Source organism: Pseudorasbora parva, chromosome 20 (genome assembly GCF_024679245.1).
Source record: "Pseudorasbora parva isolate DD20220531a chromosome 20, ASM2467924v1, whole genome shotgun sequence".
NCBI lineage: Eukaryota > Metazoa > Chordata > Actinopteri > Cypriniformes > Gobionidae > Pseudorasbora > Pseudorasbora parva.
The window spans coordinates 25,989,502-26,013,379 of record NC_090191.1 but is presented as its reverse complement, the minus strand read 5'-3'; the positions used below and the strand labels follow the sequence as shown (position 1 = coordinate 26,013,379).

Below are 23,878 nucleotides of genomic sequence, written 5' to 3'. Positions count from 1 at the left end.
ACTAAAATGTAATAAAGTTTCAACTTGACCCCAATTGCTATGCACTGGCAGACAATGATTACTGAGCAATTTTCATGATTATGTGGGCAGTGTTGGTGTAAAAGTGTAAAAAGGGGAAAGATAGACCGATCTTGGTCTTGTCTTGACAACAAAAATCCAAAACATAAAGTGACAAGTAAAGACAAAGCATGACAAAAAGTCATTGTAAAACTGGTAATGCTGTAAAAATGCTGCACTAATGATGTGGTTATTAATTACTAACATTAAATCAAAACCATTGCATGTGGACTAAAGTGTCATGGGCGCACACGTAGAGCCATAACTGACCAATGGGACAACTCCGAAGAATCTGTCGTCAAGTCCACCCTAGTCAAAGGGTGCGGTCTCAATCAGCTCCTAGTTCATTAGTCAGGGCACTGAGCAGGGAGTCAGCCCATTGACTTATGTCCTGATCAGTGCCCTGACTAGTGAACTAGGGTGCTGATTGAGACGCAGGGAAAGACATCATGGATGAGAGACTGGTTAAGATAGTTCACTAGGACAGGTCTGCGAGAGGGACGGGGAAGTGAGACAATCTGCGCTCGGAGTCGGACCGGACGGTGTGAAATCTTCAGCTTTCGATGCATGAACATACAAATACTACACAAGTCACATGTGCACGATGAAATGGTATCAGTCAATAATTCTCAGACTATTAGTGCACAGCCAGCAACCACCAAGTCACAATGGCAATACAGCAACGCCGGCAGAATGAATTAAACAGGAGAACAGCACAGCCTTGTGGTTCCACACAATATAGCTACAACATCTTGGGGATTCATATCAGACTGTGTGGCCACACAAACATAGATCAATCTCTACAACAGTGTTTCTCAAACTTTTTCATCCCAAGGACCACTTTATCTTCCAATTTTTTTCTGAGGACCACCTACAGAATCCCACTCTAACACACCCCCAAAAACCAACAAAATCGGAAGGATAAGCTAAATTTAAGTTTAATATGCAACTGTTTCAAGTCAAAATCTAATCATTCAAACACAAATGCAATGATATGATCAGAAATTATTATATACATTTTTATTTAATTTGAAAAAGTACATGTCAAATGAGTTGCAGCTTAATATGAACAACAAACTGCACATGTGGAAAAAAAACTGCAATTAAACATACTGTAACAGCCTAGGTCCCACTTAATGCCATTCCAAAGAGCCATTAGTTTAAACTGAAGTGGTGGGTATAGGAAGTCTATGGTTATAACTATGGTAACAATAAAATGCTGAAAAGAATGTTCCCCTTAAAGGCACAATATGTAATGTTTCAGCATTAAAAATATAAAAGATCACTATATCTATGTTATATATTTTTTAAAGTTGTGTGTTTACATTATCCCGACAGTTCCAATTAACTTCTAAATCCAGAGAAATTAATATTTTAATTCGAAGACACGGACCGTGTCTTTATTTCCGTTATGTCGCCAGTCTTTCACGTCATATCCACGTTTGCGTCTTGCTTCCTGCGGAACCGCCAAACTCAAAGAGGATCACTGACAGTATAAGGGGAACACCCGTATAAAAAAGTCTGTATGATAATGGATCATGACTACTCTTTGCCAGCTCAACAAAGCGCAAACGTACGAGTGAAAAAAAATGACCCGAGAAGATTTTGGGACAGTAGAAGAAGCAAGAGACGTGTAAACCTTGGAGAAGCCTTTGAAAGATGGCGAAATCTTCGTGACAAGCTCGGACTGCAGAGAGATATGCTGATCTCGCTTGCGTTTTAATAAACAGGTAATTTAAGTAACCATTCAGCTAACATAATAATCATATAATCATAACATGCTGTATGTTTGCATATTGCATAGCGATCTTGACCACATTGAGACGCGTTTAGCTGAATACGTATAACGTTACATTTTGTATTGCATCGGCTTTTCAAACAGGCGGATTCTGTGTTTTTGGAGACTGAAACTGAGACTTTTTAAAACTGATTCAAAAGTATATTTCTATCCGTATATTTTGTGACACGATGATGTCATGTGTAAAACGCAGATGGACTAGCTATTATTGGTTTTATATGTAGCTGGAGAAGGTAACGTTAGCTTCATAAGGTAATATGCCACTATCTTGGTCAATTAATATAAGGTGACCGTCACTTTTATCATATGTTAATACTAGCTACATATAATATCGATTTAATAATGATCTACTTATTCATATATCTCTGAGTTCCAAAATAAATGTTTATTAGATTGATGAATGTGGGGAGCGACACACCGCATGTTCCAATGAACAACGTATTGCTAGTGCTGGTTCTCTCATTTACTGTTTTATGTTGGTAATGATAAACTAAATTGAAATGTATTTCCTTATTGAACAGTTGATATACAGAATGTTCGACAATCGCGGATGCCATGTCAACATATCTATAATTTGAGTAACTCAAATTATGATGCACGGTTAATATGTCAACATAGCCTACCAACTTATAGGTGTGTTGACATAGCGACCGCCCGCACAACATTCTGACTCACACATTAGCTAACGTTACTGATAAGTTTGTTAAGTAACGGTAGCTCGCTGCTATTTCATTAGATTGGCATTACATAACGTGAAAAGCCGTAACTAAACTTAACAATAATAGAGATGTAATATAACAATTACCTTGTCAGTGAACATGTTTTCTGCTGGAGATGCCAGATTCGCTGGTTGACAGTGGCAATAATGACAACAACTCCCATGAGCACACGCACTTTCCCGACGTCATTAAAGTACGTCTGTTGTTATTATTTTGAATGAGTGACCCCTAGTGGCCAAAAGTTGCATACTGCACGTTTAATGTCCAATATCACTGAAATTACTGGGATTTTACACATGAAACAAAAACTAGTACATTACAAAACTAATAGATCTGTGGATTTTAGATCCATTTTTACGTTATTAAAACAAAATGGCAAGAACTGTTTCGCAAGTACATTAAAAATCTACTTAAATAAGCGACAATTTTATAAACGCTTGCCTAGTTTAGGTCATCTTTTTGCGGACCACTAGGGGTCGATGGCGGACCACACTTTAAGAATTACTGCTCTAGAAATATGCAATTTCTAGCAAGGTAGAAAGGTACAATTATTATTTATTTCGACCATTTGTAATGTTTTATTTGATGCATATGCATTGTGAAAGCATAATTCAGACAACAACAACATATCACAATTACTCATTTGTGTTACATTAGGCTAAAGATAAATGTGTGCCCTGGGGTCTCATTTATAAAACGTCATCCTAAAACTGTAACAAAAGTCCCTTTATGAATCCCAGTCGGCAGACGATTGTGCACACTGTGTGCATCTCCACCCTATCTCCTCCCCTAAATGACCATATATGGAGCTTACAATGCCAAGTTTACTCTGAGCCGTTTACTAGGCATAACTCAATTGCATATTATCCACGTGACGTAACCATGTTTAACACTGTCAATGGTAGTAGCTACAAGACAATGAAAATATTACATACGGACTATAAATGCCATTTGTGCCTTACACCAATAATCATCCATGTGTCCAATATCAAAACATCCATAAAAACTACATTTTATAAAATACTTTTTTACTCAGATAAAGTTGATTTCATTTAAATCCAACGGACCAAATATAACCTATTTTAATTCAATACATTTAATTAATTTTAAGCTATTCAAATGCCTAGAGTTTTGCTGTGTGAACATATCTTTTATTTTTGATGGTACAGATAAGTCTACTTAATTGCAGTGTAAAAAACAATTGTCTCACTCGGCGCGGAAAAAGTGCAAATCTTAAAGGGGGGGTGAAACACTCAGTTTCAGTCAATCTCATGTCAATCTTGAGTACCTATAGAGTAGTATTGCATCCTTCATATCTCCGAGAAGTCTTTCGTTTTATTATATTATAAAAGAATATGGGCTGTACCGAGTCTTTCCGGAAAAAAAAAACGAGCGGCTGGAGGCGTATCGAGTGGGCGAAGCTAAAGAATGACGATTGCGAACAAAGCGGTGACGTCCTACAAGCGTGAGAAACCCATGGCTATCTCAGCTAATACAGATAATGATCCAGAATCAAATCAGAGGCAGAAATAATTGAACAGAAGAAACAGCAACAGCAGGACGTCCGTCTCTGTGGTATTGTACTGTATTTAGTGGACTGTCAACATTTGTGTGTGTTTACTCGTTTATGAGGACATGATTCGGTTTATGGACATTTGTATGCGACTAGACCTTAGCAGTAGCAAGCAAACGGTTTTGCACGTCAGACTAGTGTAACGTTATACAACAGAGAACAGCAATGGAGTAACCGTTAGCGTATTTGAATGACGAAGCACGCAATCGTGTCGTTTACTGATGTTTACTCATGCGACGAGCCAACAGCACAGACATTTGAAGCAGTTTTACTCACCAGCTGCTTCCAAAGCAGGACCGAACCTTTATCACTGGGGCCGCTCCGTCAAAAACACACTTCTTTGGTATGATTTGGTGAAGTCCTGTGACCGCAGTGGCGTGGAAATCCACTTTGAGACGCGACTGAAGCGATGCCTTGAAGCTTCCCGTCATTTCTGCGTTCAAATCGGTTCAAATGCAGCGCTGCCTTCCCGGAATGCTGTGCTGAAGCGTTGAAGTCGCTCGACGTCACCCATAGGAATAAATTGGAGCACGGGTGCGCGACATAAGTGTTCACGGATGACTGGATCTGCACCTGAGAGAGTGTTTATGGGCGTGCATTTCCTCTCTCGCTCTAGTGACGCGCGCGCACACCCTACCGGGAGAAGAGCCCGACGGCCCATACAAGGACCTTTCGCTCTTATTAACGTCAAGTGGAGCCATACTCGAAAAAAACTATCTGAAACTTGTGAGAAACCGGAAGGAGTATTTTTGACACAGAAATACTCTATCAAACGTCCAACATTAGTTTTTGAAACTTTGTCTATGTTTAGGATGGGAATCCAAGTCTTTAACAGTGTAAAACACTCAGTATGCATGAAACAGCATTTCACCCCCCTTTAAAGTTTTTTCCCCAAGTTGCAGTCCTAGCTTTCAAATACAGAGGTATTTTTCATAATTTTGTTAAGATGCCTTTACACGAAATCTACAACTCTGTGCAGCTGCGGTTGTAGGCTACAGTAGGCCTATAAGCTTATCATTGGACCCATTTTTATGGATGTTATTTTCTCTTTATTTTCTTGATCTCGCAGTGCTGTTTATAAATGTCACATTGATAAATCAGCTAGTTAACACGTTTTCTTATTGGATACTGATTATGAAACAGTCCGACTCATTTGTGCAATTCCATTGAACCTTTATTGACACAAAATGACAATGCAAATCTTTCTATGTCAAACTTTAATAAAAACAAAAATAACTTTCATTGGCTAAACAGCAAAGAAAAGAAGCAGAAAGAATTTCTGTTTAATGATCGTCGGGTTCCACTAATGGACATTCAAATACATCTTCTGATGGATCCATCACTACAGATGACCCACAGGCTTCCCAAATCGAAGGTCACATGTTTGTGGCCAAAGGGACAGACGGGAGTCAATTGCCATCCTGTGCCAATGGGATTTGAAGGAGAAACTCCGATTCTAGAAAAATTAAGTGATAAGATGATGGTTTCTAATACATTAAAATCATTGTTGTATTTTACTTTTGCTCATATTTAAGTTTTATTAAATAAAACAAGCTTTCAGCTCACCTTTGTAACAAAGACCCCTGATAGTTGACACCATAGACGCTGCCATCAGTTGCTACTTCGACCATAGACAGATTTCCATTAACAACATCCAGAAAAGGTGACCCTCCACAGGAAGAACTCATCACATTCTGAAAAAAACAACAAGATACAAACAGCTCAGCTGACTAAAACTGATTACTCATTTTCCTTTTTTGTTTAAACTCTTCCAATCTTACCCTTTTGATGAGGACATTCTCTTGAGAGTTCACTCCCCAACAGCTGTACGGGCCGCAGCTGTAGTACTTCAGCCTTCCTGTGAGTTGTGTCCAAGGAATAATTCCAGAAGGTCCAATGCTATTAGTATCCTTATTAATGCAGAAGACGTCGTCTATTGGAGTAACACCTGCAACAATCTCACTTCCAGCATCTATCTGCTTTAAACCACCTGTAAAGTAAAGAGATTGAAGGGAAAAGTAAGACAAAATAGGGACAAATCTGCATTCAACATCTCTATTTACATTTTTTATTTTATGTTTTACCTTGAATCTGCCTGAAGATTCCACTCTGAAACTTGAAGAGAACGTTTGCTGGACTCACTCCGAACACTCCAGCAGGTCCAACAGTAAAGTGCTTCAGCGATCCATTTATTTTTAGGAAACTGTTTCCCAAAAATAGGAAGACTTCGTTGTCATTGTTTACTCCACCCACTAAACCTAATCCAGCGTCAATCTGCTTCAGGTTACCAGGAATCACTTCACACTCTAAAGCTATGGAAACATTTGGGTTGGGTTCATTTGAAATATTCTGCAGATGTTAGTATCATGATATATGAGTATGAATCTCCAAACACATATTTACCTAGTGTATAAAGAAACTGGCAGCTGAAGAGTAGCAGGATGCACTGAAAACCTTTCATTGTGCTGTATCACAGATTATTCTCGTCCTACATAAACAGAAATCAAATGTCATGATGTAAGTTCTTATTAAATTCTACATAACATGAAGGAACAAATACACCATCACAATTATTTTATTTTTAATGAAACCAACCTTTTCTTGATCTTAGATTTGTCCGCTGGTTTCAGCAGTCCTCTTCACACAGCCACAAGGTTTGAAGATGCTGGTGAATGACTGCTAGGTTTGCTTTTATAGTTGTAGTTTGTTTCCTGATCAGACAAGGGAAAACCCTGATGTAGAGAATTATGCAGTGGATCGAGATCTACTGATGGGAGGAGCAGAATTTTGTAAGAACCTGCGATGTTCATTGACTGAATAGTTCTTATCTTCACGTGTCCACCCATCCATATGCCTCATGCAATTGTCACATTCCTGTGATGCAACTGGAATTTTAAATGTGTTTGGTATAGAACCTACGATGCTTAAAAGGACCTGGTACGAGGTTCTTCATAAAGCTCACTTGAAACCCAACAATAACATGAAAACCTTCTCTTCTGCAGTAAAGTCACTCTGAAGTAATGTAATAACATTTCAAAGAATTAACCTATTTGCTCAAGGCTTCCTGGATAGAAAACCGACTGATCAGTGGGCCAATATATCGATCATACACTTTTGTTGTGCGACTCATACTATGGGCTTTGCGAACGTGAAACCCTGCAATCTCACAATACCCTCTAATCCAAAACATGTTCATGTCATGCCTACTAAGCCAGAGACTGTTTATGTCATGCCACGCCAGAAACTCCAGACAAGATGGCCGCCCTGCCATTATGGCCACGGCTATTATGTGTGTTTGGGCCACACACACATACACACCAGCCCCCGACCAGCATCCAGAGGAGACCAGCCCCTGACCAGCATCCAGATTGGTTTATTTTATTTGTTCAATGAGGGCTTTAGCCCCTGACCATAATCCAGTGATGGCTTCAGACCATAACCCCATAGCTCCCCCCTAGAATTTCGGGGTACTTGTATAAAGCCACTCCCCCCTGGCTCCCCCCTGGAAGTGCCGGTTCCGCCCTGACTCCCTGAACTACCCACAAAGACTTGGCTTCCTGAACTGCCCTGGAGGTGTCCTAGCCTACCAAGTCTGCCTATGCTCCATGCCTCAGGTCCGGTCCTCAGGTTTCACAGCATAGGTCTGCCATACCATGGTCTAGGTTCTGCACAATTTCTCCTGGGAAACTCCCAAAATGTATATGGCCCAAACCTTGATTTATGAACAATCACATCCATATTATTCCAAGGTTGTTCAGGTGCCAGATATTGTATTAAATGGCTACTCATACAATCGACACATCCATAAACTGTAAAAAAGGACAATCATACAAATTTCAACCCTTTTGGGACCTTGGCCTCTCTCTTCTCTCTCTCTCTCTCTCTCTCTCTCTCTCTCTCTCTCTCTCTCTCTCTCTCTCTCTCTCTCTCTCTCTCTCTATATATACATATATATATATATATATATATATATATATATATATATATATATATATATATATATATATATATATATATATATATATATATATACATACACAGTATAAAATATATAGATATACCTAAACAATCCTGGATTGTTATATATATATAATCCAAACACAAAACAATCCAACCTAAACAGACCAGATCAGAAGCATGTTTAGTGTTATTTAAAAACACAAAGACATTTTTCATCATTGTTGTTCCAAAAGAATCTTCTAAACCTGTTTTGTTTTCATAATACTTATGCAATTTAATAATTAATGGTATGTTTTCACAGTCTGCAGTCATCAAGGAGAGCAGGGCAAAACCTAATGTTTTTTTTTACTTTCTCAGTTTGTGTAAATTCACTTTAATACAATAATTAACTTTTTAAAATAAAATAATGGCATTTTTAATAATTAAAAATATACAGATTTTTGAGTTCGACAACAAACACATTGTCAAATATAGCTATACAGCATAGTATAGGCCTCAATGTATACAGTATAATATATTAATATATATTGGTGCAACCTGGCAAGGGAGAAAAAAAAAGGCTGTCTCCTTCACTTTTGCCAAATAGGTATGAAAACTTCAATACCAATAATGGATATGCTTAATAAAAGTCATACCACCTTGCTTTAGTAAATATATCTTAGCAAACTTTGAGTTATAATGGTGGCCTTTAGCATCATCCAGCTGACAAATAAACATGAATTTCTCAGTCCAGGTAACATGGAGAATGAGTAAACATTGTATCAGTACTGCAGGTATCAGTACAAAGCTGGTTGAAAATCTGGGATTACTCTTAAAATTAAAATTGTGCCAAACAAATCTGTTCTTAAATACAAAAACTTTACAGTTAAAGGTTTAGTCCAGATTATCAATATTGATTCTAGTTTAAACAATTGTTTTATTTTTTAAAGTACGAGAACCCGTTCTGACACACAAATGCCACTTAGCTTGTTTGGTGTCATATTTAAAAGTCTTGAAGGAACAATGTAATTAATGATTGTGTAATTATATTTTTACTGCTTATGTATTTCACGTGTTCCCTTTCGAGAGAGGTTCCTCGTATTACGTATGGGAAAAACTCCTTTTCTCGAGAATGTGAAGCAAAACTTTTAATAAAGGTATCTATGTAAAGCACAGTGAGCTGCACGGCCATAGCCCAGCGCGAGGAGCGCTCTGATTGGCCGGGCTGCGGCAACTGCAGGAACCTATGGTGAGGCGGCTGAGAGGAACGAACCAATGGGGGGCGTTCCAGAAGCCCGCCGAAAAAGGTGCTTATATTTGCATACAGGAGGCTATATAAGACCCTAATTCGCCATAGGTGTCAGATTTTATCTCCTTCAGCGATACCTTCGCTGGTCTCCGGAAGAAGCACCGCCGTTGAAAAGGCACCAGCGGAACCTGCAGCTGAGGACGACGGACTCCCTCTCCGCCTTCTCTGCCGTTCCAGCTACGCCATCCGGCGTTATATATCCTTTAAACTGTGTCTATGTTGAGTGTTATATGTGTTTGTGTTGCCGCTGCAACGCCACTTCTAGAGCTTACAGGCTTGTTCTACTCGAGGACTCTCTCGTTCCGCCGCGTCGTTAAGCGCCGCGGAAAGACGGAGCTCTTCTCACTCTCCCTCTGCTCTCGTCCCGTCGCGCTGAATAGCGCCGCGGAAAGAGAGAATGTTAGAGGACATGAGCACACTCAAGCCGAAGCTCTCTTCACTCTGCCGCCGCCGCGGCTCTTCTTCCGCCGCTGCCACAGAGTTGTTCCCACTCTTCTCTCATTCCGTCGCGCTACAGCCGCGGACAGAGAATACTAGAGTGAATAGGCGAACTCGAGCCGAAGCTCTCGCCGTGCTAGAAGCGCCGCGGACAGAGTTTTACCTCACGCTTCCAATTCTCTCGTCCTGTCGCTCTATCGCCGCGGACAGAGAATACTAGAGTGAATAAACAAACTCGAGCCGAAGCTCTCGCCGTGCTAGAAGCGCCGCGGACAGAGTTTTACCTCACGCTTCCAATTCTCTCGTCCTGTCGCTCTATCGCCGCGGACAGAGAATACTAGAGTGAATAAACAAACTCGAGCCGAAGCTCTCGCCGTGCTAGAAGCGCCGCGGACAGAGTTTTACCTCACGCTTCCAATTCTCTCGTCCTGTCGCTCTATCGCCGCGGACAGAGAATACTAGAGTGAATAAACAAACTCGAGCCGAAGCTCTCGCCGTGCTAGAAGCGCCGCGGACAGAGTTTTACCTCACGCTTCCAATTCTCTCGTCCTGTCGCTCTATCGCCGCGGACAGAGAATACTAGAGTGAATAAACAAACTCGAGCCGAAGCTCTCGCCGTGCTAGAAGCCCCGCGGACAGAGTTTTACCTCACGCTTCCAATTCTCTCGTCCTGTCGCTCTATCGCCGCGGACAGAGAATACTAGAGTGAATAAACAAACTCGAGCCGAAGCTCTCGCCGTGCTAGAAGCGCCGCGGACAGAGTTTTACCTCACGCTTCCAATTCTCTCGTCCTGTCGCTCTATCGCCGCGGACAGAGAATAATAGAGTGAATAAACAAACTCGAGCTGAAGCTCTCGCCGTGCTAGAAGCGCCGCGGACAGAGTTTTACCTCACGCTTCCAATTCTCTCGTCCTGTCGCTCTATCGCCGCGGACAGAGAATACTAGAGTGAATAAACAAACTCGAGCTGAAGCTCTCGCCGTGCTAGAAGCGCCGCGGACAGAGTTTTACCTCACGCTTCCAATTCTCTCGTCCTGTCGCTCTATCGCCGCGGACAGAGAATAATAGAGTGAATAAACAAACTCGAGCCGAAGCTCTCGCCGTGCTAGAAGCGCCGCGGACAGAGTTTTACCTCACGCTTCCAATTCTCTCGTCCTGTCGCTCTATCGCCGCGGACAGAGAATACTAGAGTGAATAAACTAACTCGAGCCGAAGCTCTCGCCGTGCTAGAAGCGCCGCGGACAGAGTTTTTCCTCACGCTTCCAATTCTCTCGTCCTGTCGCTCTATCGCCGCGGACAGAGAATAATAGAGTGAATAAACAAACTCGAGCCGAAGCTCTCGCCGTGCTCATTCTACCGCCGCCGTGCTGAAGCGCTGCGGACAGAGAATACTAGAGTAAGTTAGACGAGCGAGCTCGGGCTGTTGGGTATGTCAAGAACAATGTCGCTGCAGCGCGCGCTTACTGCCAAGGAAGTTGTAATGGCTGCCTTGTCATGATAGCGCGCGCCCCTTCCACAGCGCGTTGCTGACTAGAGCGCGGCTTACGTCATAGCACGCGCTCACTGTCAGAGCATAAGGGCGTCGGAAAATGGCTGCCAAGCTAAGCCCTTTTTTCACTCTATCACTTCCAGTCCCCTTTATTCAGGCGGCTGGAAAGGTTTTTACACTGTAGACAAAGTGTCCACTACACAGTGTGCACCCCTACATAAGCACTGTTAATTCAGCCTCACAAAATCACAAATAAATCCCGCCGTGGCCGGATTACACCATATAAAGTCAACTAGCCTTATTGCAGTCAACTAGCCTGTGGTCAAACACGCTTGTCTGCATGCGCGCTTTCAGTCTAGACTAGAGCATAACGGCATTGTGGAATGGCTCACATACCACCCGCACTTCCTTACATTCTCCCAGTTCCCTTAAGTTAAGTGACTGGAGATGAAATATTGCAGTCAACTAGCCTGTGTTAAACACGCTCGTCTGCACACTAATGCTGTGTGCGTTTACCCCTGTGGATTTGCTCACTGGTTTGCACCGTGGGTATTCTACGTAGGTTGTGCGCCACTGCACATTGTTTACACTACACACAAAAGAGCTTTCTATGTAGGAAATGTGCCCACTTTACAGTCTGCACTCCTGCACCCAAGCACTTTTCACAAAGTTCACTCTCGCACACACAATATAAATGTGAGGCGTGCGCCCACTGCAAGGCCTGCACCGCCAAAACTAACACTATCCCCAAAGTGTTACAAGCAGTGTTACAGCACAAGCAACCCGGCTAACAGGCCCCTATTACTAAGCGGCCAGCCCCCGAATCTAATTCAACCCCTGGCTTTACGAGCCCAGGCCTGGCAGGCCATTCCTGGTATATAATATTGGGTGTTGAACATATAAAACGAGGTTCTCGCTACAGTTTTGCTCGCAGACCCCGCGATTCAAGCCGTGGTCGAGCCCTCTGTAAGAAGCAGTGTCAGTCACGTGCTTCTCGCTGAGGCATTGAGACTGTTAAAGGAGAGAGCGGCGAAAACAGTACACCCGACGCTAGCGAGTCAGGTTTTTACTGTCGCTAATTCCTCATGCCGAAAATGGGTGGCGGTCTCAGGCCCATTTTCCAGGCATCTGAACAAAGCACTTATGACACGCTCGTTTCAAGGTGCTGACGGTGAAACAAATCCTCGCGCACATTCGCCCCGGGGATTGGGTTTTCTCAATAGATCTGAAAAACGCATACTTCACGTTACGATAACCCCCCACCCCCACTACAGGCCATTCTTGAGATTCGCCTTCGAGGGGCAGGCTTATCAGTACAGTCATTGTCATAGACTCAAGACTTACGGCATAAGAACCACCACGTCTTGATAATGTACATAAAATCGCTAGGGCAGCCGAGATCAGACTCTGTTCACTGCATGGCTAAGCATCTCCTTTTATGGGCAGAGCACAATCTGAGCTCCCTAAGGGCGGCTTACGTGCCAGGTATTCTGAATCAGGGTCCGGACATGTTATCCAGAGGACCCATGTCCCCAGGGGGATGGTCCCTTTACCCGCAAACAATTCAGCTCGCACAGCACACGCTGCCCAATATTTTTTTCTGCAAACGCAGGGATGCCCTGGCCCATGTTGGCCCAGACTCCCTCTACATGTTCCCTCCGATCGCGATCCAGCTGCAGCCTGTGCTTTTTAATAGCCCCACTTTGGAAGAACCGCACATGGTTCTCCATACTGTTTCAGCTGTCAGACACAGCCCCATGCCTATTCTGCCAATGAAAGGGAAGGTCTGGCATCCCAATCCCGAGCTGTGGGCCCTCCACGTATGGCCCATCAACGGTATCCGGGAACCTCTCTGACAAGTTATGAACACTATTTCGGAAGCTAGAGCCCCTGCTATCTGGCAGCTCTGCTTTGAAGTGGTCAGTGGTTTTCTAACCAATGTGCTACGCGAAACATCGACGCACACTCATGCGAACTGGCGGAACCGCTCGCTTTCTCCAAGAGCTAATGGATGCGGGTCGTCCCCCCTCCATACTCGGGGTGTGTGTCTCCGCCATAGCAGCTAGCCACGCTCCGATCGCGGCACATTCACTAGGGAAAAGTGATCTTATTGTGTGTTTTCTTAAAGGGGCCAGGAGATTCAGCCCGCTTTGCCCCTACCTCGGTCCCTATTTGGGACCTCGCCATGGTTTTGGAGGCCGTGAAGGGTTCCCCCTCCTAACCACTTCAGAACACGAGCTTGAAGCACATATCACTCAAAACCTTTTTCTGCTGGCTGTGGCCTCGGTTAACCGAGTGGGTGGCTTACCTGCACTCTCCGTGAGCCCTTCCTGTCTTGAGTTTGGGTCCAGCAACTTCAAGGTTGTGCTCAAACCGAGGCATGGTTTTATGCTGAAAGTGCTATCAACCCCTTCAGTATGCAGGTCTTTGCACTGCTTAACCCGCGTCTCAGAGAGAATGAGACGCAAACCTATTCTGCCCAGTCAGAGCATTGAGATTGTATCTAGAGCGCTCCGCCCCCTTCAGGCAGTCGGATCAGCTCTTCATTGCTTCGGTGGCCGCACTAAAGTTTGTGCTGTCATGAAACAGTCTCTCACACTGGATAGTGGATGCAGTCCCACTAGCATATAGGTCCAGGACCTAACCTGTCCTACAGGCATTTAAGCCCACTCCTCTAGAGGCATGGCCTCATCTTGGGCTTGGTCGTGTGACATTTCTTTGGAAGATATCTGTGCGGCGGCAGGCTGGGCCTCTCCGTCCACTTTTATCAGATTCTACAAGTTGGAGGTTCCAGCTCTACAAGCAGGGCTTCTCTCCATCTAGGCTCTATCTTGACCCTGGCAAACAGATTGCCTTACATTTTGGCCTGTACACATTAGTCCTTAAGCACTATTCTTTCATCATAAGATCCGACTATGTCCGATCAGCTGTTCAAACGAACCGACTCTTCCGGTTCTTCATTCCCCTTATAAGCCGCCTCTGTCGGTGTCTCGGGGGTTTATAACATGTGCTTTGGGTATACTGGGTCAGTCAGCACACACGGCGCTTTACATTGTGTTCCCATACGTAATACGAGGAACCTCTCTCGAAAGGGAACGTACTCGGTTACTTTCGTAACCTCGGTTCCCTGAGAGAGAGGAACGAGTATTACGTTCCGTGCCGTGTTTATGCTTCTCAGGTATCGCTTCAGTCGATCTTAAAACCTGACACCTATGGCGAATTAGGGTCTTATATAGCCTCCTGTATGCAAATATAAGCACCTTTTTCGGCGGGCTTCTGGAACGCCCCCCATTGGTTCGTTCCTCTCAGCCGCCTCACCATAGGTTCCTGCAGTTGCCGCAGCCCGGCCAATCAGAGCGCTCCTCGCGCTGGGCTATGGCCGTGCAGCTCACTGTGCTTTACATAGATACCTTTATTAAAAGTTTTGCTTCACATTCTCGAGAAAAGGAGTTTTTCCCATACGTAATACTCGTTCCTCTCTCTCAGGGAACCGAGGTTACGAAAGTAACCGAGTACGTTTACTTCACATGACAAATATTCACAGCACTGAAAACACATTTGTGGGTGTGTGTGTGTGTGTGTGTGTGTGTGTGTTTGTGTGTGTGTGTGTGTGTGTGTGTGTGTGTGTGTGTGTGTGTAAAGGTTTTGTACTGTGTGTGTGTGCATCAGAGATGGGCAAAATAACATTTCATGTCAAAAACTTTAATATGAAGTTATCATTTTAAGTTGGTTGAGCATCTGTAAATAAAGGTTTTGTACTGTAAATAAACATTGCTCAATCAAATGACAATTCTCCTGCTATTGATTTTTCTAGCATATTGCAAAACACAGAGTTTGAAAAAAAAAACTTTAATTGGCGTTGAGCAAAAGCTATACAAGAATAACTGTCCACCATTAAAATCATATTTTTATGTATGTTTTCTTATGAACTTTGAAAACAGTTCAATATTGTGTTGAAACCATGATGCACATGTTAAAATGTAATGCTTTAATGCGTAATCATTTTAATGCGTGCTGAATAAAATAATCGATTTCCTTAAGAAAAAGAGAAAGAGAAAGAGTCAACATATTCTCAAAGTGGGCAGTTGTGGAATGAGCATGTGAGTACCACAAACAATCCAACCTGAACAGACCAGATCAGAAGCATGTTTAGTGTTATTTTAAAACACAAAGAAACATTTCCTCTGTAATTGTTGCTCCAAAAGAATCTTCTAAACCTGTTTTGTTTTCATAATACTTATGCAATTTAATAATTAATGGTATGCTTTCACGGTGAGTCATCACTAATGAGAGTAGGGCAAAATGCTTTTTGACTTTCTCAGTTTGTGTAAATTCACTTTAATACAATAAATACAATTATTAACTTTTAAAAATAAAATAATGGCATTTTTGATCATTAAAAATACACAGATTTTTGAGTTCGACAACAAACACATAGTTAAATACATCTATAGCTACAGCATAGTTCAAAAATATAGTTCATAGTTTCTCAAAAGAATTCATAAAAGTATAGAATATAATAGCATATAGCTCATTGTAATGCAGTGTTACAATGCACCCCATCTGCACAACTGAGATTTAAACCGTGGCTCCTGTCTTAATTCTGCGAGTTAGATCAGTATTAAAGAACTATCAACTGTTAAATAACAGATATAAGATTAAAATAATATCAGATTTGTCTTATTTTAAAGAAAATAAAAAAACTGAAATGAGAAATAAACTTAAGAAATGTACTTTTACTATGGTTAAATAAATGTGCAGTAATATCTTCCAACAATTTTTTAATGTTGGCGCAATTTTTTCTCCTTTCGACAGACTTCTTAGGCAAATATTGAATTACTGCATTAGTAATTTCTCGATAGAAATTACATCAGCGGGGGGAAATATTGATAAAAACCCCCTACATTTACAAAAAAAACTGACTATAACAAACGCAACTTTCGTACACCATTTTTTTTCAAGGGCTGCGTCCCAAACTGGACACATTTGAAGGAAGGAAAGCATCGAGCCATGTCCGAATCTAATGTTTGCTACACTTCCTGTCTCCTGAGATATCTTCATCTGATCGCTGCCTTTAATATCCCACAATCCTGTGCTTTCCATTCAGTGACAGTTGAGCTGAGGAAAAAAGATGGCGTTCAAAAGTTGCATTTGCTGGTCAGTTTGTGTTTAGATGTATGTTTTTTTTACCAATATTTTCCACTTCTGATGTCATTTCTAGCTAGAAATAACTAATGTAGTAATTAAATATTTGTTTAGTTATCACCAAAGCTCGCACTATTTTGCTGTAGATCATTAAACTGTTACACTGCCTTAGAAGTCGGTCGGAAATTAGTTTGGTGAGGTGCTTTCGTGCACGAAACGCTGCTTTACAACCCAATGCCTGAGGCAGCGACAAGTACAACAAGTCAGCTGCCTCAACACGGTCTCACTCCCAACTCGTCACATATTGGCGCTTGGTCTGACCCCTCTGTGTCACTTTTTAACACACGGGGTACCTCTTTAGCTCATTTTTTAATGAGCAGGATGCTCAATTCATTTTAATTGTTTGCCTAATGCATCAGATTAAGACACATTTAATTCTTTGCATAAAATTAGGCATGACTTTATACATATTTATAGGCTACTTTTACATTTTGGATAAACTAACCCAACTCCTACCCACTTCTCAACAATATAAAACACATAACAGGCAAATAAAAGTACAGTCACAGGCATTTATTGCAAAAAATGACCAAAACAGTATCTCAGTATCAGTATCAAAACAGTATCAGTATCAGTATCAAAACAGTATGAGTATACAAGTAACTCATGTCGCATTCCAAGTCATACGATGTCTTCATGTAACAGAGTTGATCTTATTGCTTTAATCGCTGAAATGATGCACACACACATAACACACACATCATAGCAATGCCAGGGGTGTAGGTGGGGCTCCACTCCTTTCCTCAAACCCCAAAACAGCCTCTGGGATTGACGTTGTTAACAGCTCTTGCACCTGCTCAGACTTCGTGATAAATTTGGGCTCACAATCTGGGTCTGCGGTGGGCTCTGTCTCATAATCTGTGATGGGGGTGGTGTACGGCTGGATGGGCTCTGGGTCGTGAGCTAAGTCAGGTGCGGATGCTGGGCGGTTGAGATCTTCGTCTCTTACAGATGGTGAAGGGGGATCCACAATGACAAAGCATCCAATCCACATACTCTTTAGGCGTCCTTGGTTTGTTCACTTTCATTAAACTATTCCATAATGACTTTACCTCAGAGGAAAGGATTTTGGGCTTTGCTGAGGTTTGAATGAACTGCATAGGAATGTGATAATGGCATGAGGGCATATGTGCACGTGTGGAGACACGATTTCTTCAGTCAATGAAAATCCCCAGTTCATAAGGACCAGTGACATCAGAGTACTGCCCAAATTCTTCACATACTGATTCTCTTCCCATCAGTAGATCTCGATCCACTGCATAATTCTCTACAGCAGGGTTTGCCCTTGTCGGATCAGGAAACAAACTACAACTATAAAAGCAAACCTAGCAGTCATTCACCAGCATCTCCAAACCTTGTGGCTGTGTGAAGAGGACTGCTGAAACCAGCGGACAACTCTAAGATCAAAAAAAGGTTGGTTTCATTATAATCGAAATAATTGTGATGGTGTATTTGTTCCTTTATGTCATGTAGAATTGAATAAGAACTTAGATCATGACATTTGATTTCTGTTTATGTAGGACGAGAATAATCTGTGATACAGCACAATGAAAGGTTTTCAGTGCATCCTGCTACTCTTCAGCTGCCAGTTTCTTTATACACTAGGTAAATGTGTGTTTGGAGATTCATACTCATATATCATGATACTAACATCTGCAGAATATTTCAAATGAACCCAACCCAAATGTTTCCATAGCTTTAGAGTGTGAAGTGATTCCTGGTAACCTGAAGCAGATTGACGCTGGATTAGGTTTAGTGGGTGGAGTAAACAATGACAACGAATCCTTCCTATTTTTGGGAAACGGTTTCCTAAGAATAAATGAATCACTGAAGCACTTTACTATTGGACCTGCTGGAGAGTTCGGAGTGAGTCCAGCAAACGTTCTCTTCAAGTTTCAGAGTGGAAGCTTCAGGCAGATTCAGGGTAAAAGAAAAGAAAAGTTAACTCAAGATGTTGAATGCAGAAGTTCTGTCCATTTTTTGGATGATTACAATGTCTGATTTTTCCCTTCAATCTATTTTTTTATTGTCAGGAGTTTTCAAACAAATTGATGCTGGAAGTGAGATTGCTGTAGGTGTTAATCCGATAGACGACGTCTTCTGCATTAGTAAAGAGATTAATAGCATTGGGCCATCTGCAAACACTCATTGGACACAACTCACAGGAAGGCTGAAGTACTACAGCTGCGGGCCGTACAGCTGTTGGGGAGTGAACTTTACAGATAATGTCTTCCTCAGAAGGGTAAGAGTAAAATCCAGAGTGACGGAAGGACTTGAACAAAAAGAACATTTTTACAGTTTTAGTCAAGAGAGTTGTTTGTATCTTTTTGTTTTTCTCAGAATGTGATGAGTTCTTCCTGTGGAGGGTCAGCTTTTTCAGAAAGGGTTAATGGAACGCTGTCTATGGTCGAAGTAGCAACTGACGGCAGCGTCTATGGTGTCGACTCAAAGGGCTCTTTGTTGCAAAGGTGAGCTGGAAATAACACTGAAAGCTTGTTTAAAAAAATTAACAAAAGTAAAATTCGATAATAAGTTATAAGAAACTGTCATTCTTATCTTTCTTAGACTTGGTGTCTCTCCATCAAATCCCATTGGCACAGGATGGCAAGGGCTTATCGTCTGTCCCTTTGGCCACAAACACGTGACCTTCGATTTGGGGAGGCTGTGGGTCATCTGTAGTGATGGATCAATCAGAAGATGTTCTTGAATGTCCATCAGAGTATCAAACATAGTCATCTGAATATAAAGCTTGTTTTACTTTCTTTCTGCTTCTTTTCGTTGTTGTTTAGATAATGAAAGTTGAGTTTTGTTTTTATGCTTATTAAAGTTTTACATAAAGGTTTGTTTTGCATTGCTATTGTCAATAAAGTTGAAATTAAATTGCACAAATGAGTTGTACTGCTTCATAATCAAATTTTTATTCATAATCAGCTGAACACTGGAATAAATAATTTTTTTTAAATGATTGACATGTATCATGGAGAGTTTGTCAGAAACAATTAAAAATTGTTTGCAATAATACACTTACATCAACAAAAAGGGATGGTTTTACCCAAAATTATTTACTCACCCTCAAGTTGTTTCAAACCTATGGAATAATTTCTTCTGCTGAACACAAAAGAAGACATATTAAAAAATATGGGTAGCTAAACAGTTGATGGTAGCTTTGTATGATGGAAAAAATAATGGAAGTCAATGGGGCACATCAAATTGTTACATTTTTCAAAATATCTTCTTTTGTGTTCAGTAGACTGACAACAACGAGGGTGAGCAAATAATGATACAAATTGAATGTTAATGTAATGGGTGAACTGTTCCTTTAAAAATGTTGTGCCCATCGGGTATCATTGAAACCCATTGCTTAGTAATTCCATGATGAGTGATGCAGCTGGAGATGACAGAGATGGATGCCAGACAATCAATCAAATGTACATGCTAGAGATACGACACACACACACACACACACACACACACACACACACACACACACACACACACACACACACACACACACACACACACACACACACACACACACACACACACACACACGCACACACGCACACACACACACACTGAAAGTGGGAAGTTGCTAATTACTTGAAGAAACTGTGTTTGCAGAGGCTCTAATTAGAGCTCACTACTATAAGGCAACTCATTATAAAGGCCTATGTCACAAACTGTGAATGTATTTGCTTGCGATGTGGAGTGTTGGAAATGACACTGGGTTTATACGGATCGGTTTAAATTAGTCAGGGATCTGTATGAGTAAAATGTCATATTCCTGTATGGGTTTCATGGGACTGGAAAGTTGTGTTTAAATGGCAATTGAGCACACTGATCCAGACGTGTTTGTGTGCATAGCTGGAGGGATGCTGCAGGACCTGACAGCATTGAACAGAACAAACTAGCTATAGTAGGATATTTTTAACATCTTAAGCTTTGAGATGTAAAAACTGACAAATACTACACAAGTCACATGTGCATGAGGAAATGGCAACAATAAATCATTCTCAGACTAGTAGTACTACAGTCAGCGACCAAATCACCATGGCAATGCAGCAACTGGCTGGAGGAAATAAATAGAGAACAGCACAGCCTTGTGGTTCACAATATATGACACATTCTTCAATTTGGGTGGCAAATGAGATGCTTGTTTGTTTTCTTTTAATAAAATGTATTGCTATGCATTTAAAATTAGTTTAATATCCATTAAAATTGAAGCTTAATAACATTTTGATTTTTAAATAATTTTAATCAAACACTGGTGAAACAACCACATATGTATATGGTGTTACAAATATTTGAAGTTAAGTCTGGGTTTGATCTAAAATGAGCAGGGATATGCAACTAGGTAATACATAATACATAAATAAATTACTTTAAGGACTCAGTTTCATGGAACATGAATTTCCATGTTTTTTTTCCAAAGAAGAAGTGTTTCTGTTTTTTTTTTTTTTTTTTTTTTTTTTTTTTTTTTTAATTTTAATGGATATAAAAAAGACAGGACAAATGGTCTGTGCTACCTTTATAGTCACAGATGTAATATTGCTTAAATGGTGGAGTTAATTAATTTGTGGAGTTACTAAAGATTGAGTCTTGGGTGTTGCCAGGAAAGACAGTAACACCACAAACAGTAACACCACAGACAAATTAGCCTAAATCCAGACTTTTCTAAAATGGAGGCTGCCATCAAGATGATTTTAAGGTCAGGGGACATTTTGGAAATATTAAAAAGTATGTATCTAGTATTTATCAAAATTTTGATTAAAATATGTACAATCTGCAAGTTATCAACATAATAAAGTGTGACACATGAAATTGTCAGAAATATAGCCAACTTTAAGAAAATGAATAAAAAAGAATGTCCTAAGCATGCACCCCTCATCTGACCTTTACACACAGAAAGTAGTCCAAATAGATTTTCCCTTTTTTATAAAGGGGTAACATCCATTGATGTAACACCACACACATGAATTTATGGGACACTACTTTTTTTCTTAAATATTTTAAAATATGTATATTTTTAAACAATTGAATAAAAGTGTACATAAAATAATAATATTAAAATAATTACTATATGTACATAGTAAAATGATATCTATATTCACAATATTGTGTTAAAAAATATATTGTTGCAATTACATTCCATGATACCTCTCTGAGTTATGGGGGGAACATGCATATTTTGTTACATCAGTCTGTAATGTATTTGGCCACTCACACAGATCAAAAAAGAAAAATGCTATTTCTATCAAGGTAGAAAGAATAATAATAATATATAATAATATATATAATAATTATTTATTTTGAAAATTTGTTACAACAACATAGCCTATACAATTAGTAATTTTAGCAGTGTTACATTTATTAGGCAGAAGTAATGATATGTGCCCTCTTCAAAAATATTAGATTATTATTAAAGATGAAGTCCAATCAAGATATTTAACAAAACACAATAAAAACGCATTTTACAAAAGCAGAATAACTAAACTTGAGTGTTTGGAAAGGGTAAAGGTCAAAATATTTACACTTATATTTTGTTAACAGAATTATCTAAGGCTTGAAAGCAAGATTTGACGGGACAATGTTTTGTTTTTAAATAACATTAAGACAAATAAAACAAATACAAAAAATACAAAAGAGTCAATAAACAGTGAAATAAATGTGCAGCGGAAGTGCAGTGATGACGTCAGTTTTTGCGCTGGGAACTTCAAACATGGACGTCATTTATAAACAAGTCGTTTTTCAGACGTTTTTGAGACTCTAGTGAGACATTTAAGCGAATTGGGAAAGTGCCAAAAGCAGTTTAACTCTTTATTTTGCGCGTAAAAACTATTATTCCGTACGTTTTAGTGAACAACATGGATAGATAATCTATGTGAATGTATAGTCTATCGTTCGACGTCCGTTATTTTAAACAACAAATCAAGTGAAAGATGCCTCGAGATGTGTCAACTCTGAAAGAGAGAGAGTTCACCTCATTCAAACCCGCGTTGTTATGAGACAACAGCGCCGCGCGGTGGTTACGGGAAAAGTTACAGCGGCGAGGCGAGTTCGTTTCTCCGGGGTTTGGCTCGTGAGTGCAGGGAGGCTCGCGCTGACAGGTCCGCGAGAGGGACGGGCAGGAGTGTCAGCCACTCTCGCATCTCTGGACTAACACCTGCCGGAGAGAGTTATCCTACTGGCCATTCACAGCATTCGACCTTTTATAGCATCTCCTTTTTAAATTCATCCTCCGTTGCCTATAGAGCTACCGGTGAAGCAGGTGAGGCGGCTTTTGTGGAATTCACTGCCTGTCTAAAAGGTGACGATGCGAAATAACGGGACTCGCAGACTTGCTGAAAGATTGTGAATCCCTGGAAAGGTACGTAATGCTTCTTTTTATCCTTTAAACGTATCTTATAAATAAAGTGCACTGAAGTAAATGATACTTTAACGTGAATGTCGCATTTCAACTGTTGCCAGTGCACGAGCCGAAATCAATACAATAGAAGGTGGACTTGCTTTTAAAAGTGTTCAATGTTAGGGAACTCCCAATGTTCTTTTTGTGTTAAATTGCTCTCTGACTGTTAATAAAGTGTAAGTGGTTGTTGCTCACACGCATGAAGGATGCTGAGGGATGCAACAAAACAGGCTCTGATGCTCCAGGCAGCGGAAAATGAAGAAGAACATTTAGTCTCGTCATTTAGAGCCGATCTAACGTGCTAATATAGAATACAAGCAAGAAAGAGAAACGCTTATTTAGCACTCATGCTTTTCTTTTGTCAGTAGCTGCAACCCCCTGAGCAACACTTTGCACTACAAATGCACGTGTAGAAGCGTTCACTGCATGGGAGATTTTATGCTAACATTTAGTTAAATGCATAATTGTATGGTTTTACTTTCACTTAAGTGTTTCTTTAGTATAGTAAACATTTTTCACACCAAACATTTTGTACCAAGAATAATTGTGTCTGGTTCACTGAAGTACTCATGGAATATGATACACAAATCTCAATTTATGTAAAGTCACAAAAACATTCTTCTTGTAACAATACAAGGATTATAAATGTTGTTTTGATCATTTTAAATAAATATTTCACAACACATTGCTTGACATGTCATGTCACCTATAAGCAAATACAATGAACACTTTGAAGTGTGACCAAACCCTGTGTGTGGCACGTTTGATCCGTGTCATCCTATCTGTAGTTTACGAATGGATTACGATTAAGGGGCTTATTTTTGACAGATATCATCCATGCAGTGAATGCCGTTGATTTACACGCATTTCAACTAATTGCCTTTTGCTCATTTCTTAATCGTCTCCTGATTTCACGGTCACGAAAGACAAGACATTTGATGTTGCG

General features: G+C 40.7%; 3 protein-coding genes across 3 annotated transcripts in view; 2 read left to right on the top strand and 1 right to left on the bottom strand.

Annotated features, from left to right (window-relative positions):
* Positions 1–5,325: 5,325 nt before the first annotated feature.
* LOC137049505 (fish-egg lectin-like) lies at positions 5,326–6,637 on the bottom strand. Its single transcript, XM_067428029.1, has 5 exons — positions 6,551–6,637; positions 6,232–6,459; positions 5,929–6,137; positions 5,714–5,841; positions 5,326–5,603 (listed from the first exon to the last, which is right to left on the bottom strand). Exons 1-5 carry the CDS (start codon positions 6,606–6,608, stop codon positions 5,462–5,464), a joined length of 765 nt encoding a protein of 254 aa, XP_067284130.1. The 5' UTR covers positions 6,609–6,637; the 3' UTR covers positions 5,326–5,461.
* Positions 6,638–18,044: 11,407 nt separating this feature from the next.
* Positions 18,045–19,371, top strand: LOC137049549 (fish-egg lectin-like). Its single transcript, XM_067428101.1, has 5 exons — positions 18,045–18,131; positions 18,223–18,450; positions 18,560–18,768; positions 18,867–18,994; positions 19,092–19,371. Exons 1-5 carry the CDS (start codon positions 18,074–18,076, stop codon positions 19,231–19,233), a joined length of 765 nt encoding a protein of 254 aa, XP_067284202.1. The 5' UTR covers positions 18,045–18,073; the 3' UTR covers positions 19,234–19,371.
* Positions 19,372–22,543: 3,172 nt separating this feature from the next.
* nav3 (neuron navigator 3) overlaps positions 22,544–23,878 on the top strand; it is a 363,919-nt gene continuing 362,584 nt past the window's right edge. The window contains exon 1 of the mRNA XM_067428267.1: positions 22,544–22,893. The gene's annotated coding sequence lies outside the window, so the exon portion shown is untranslated. The remainder of the gene's footprint in view (positions 22,894–23,878) is intronic.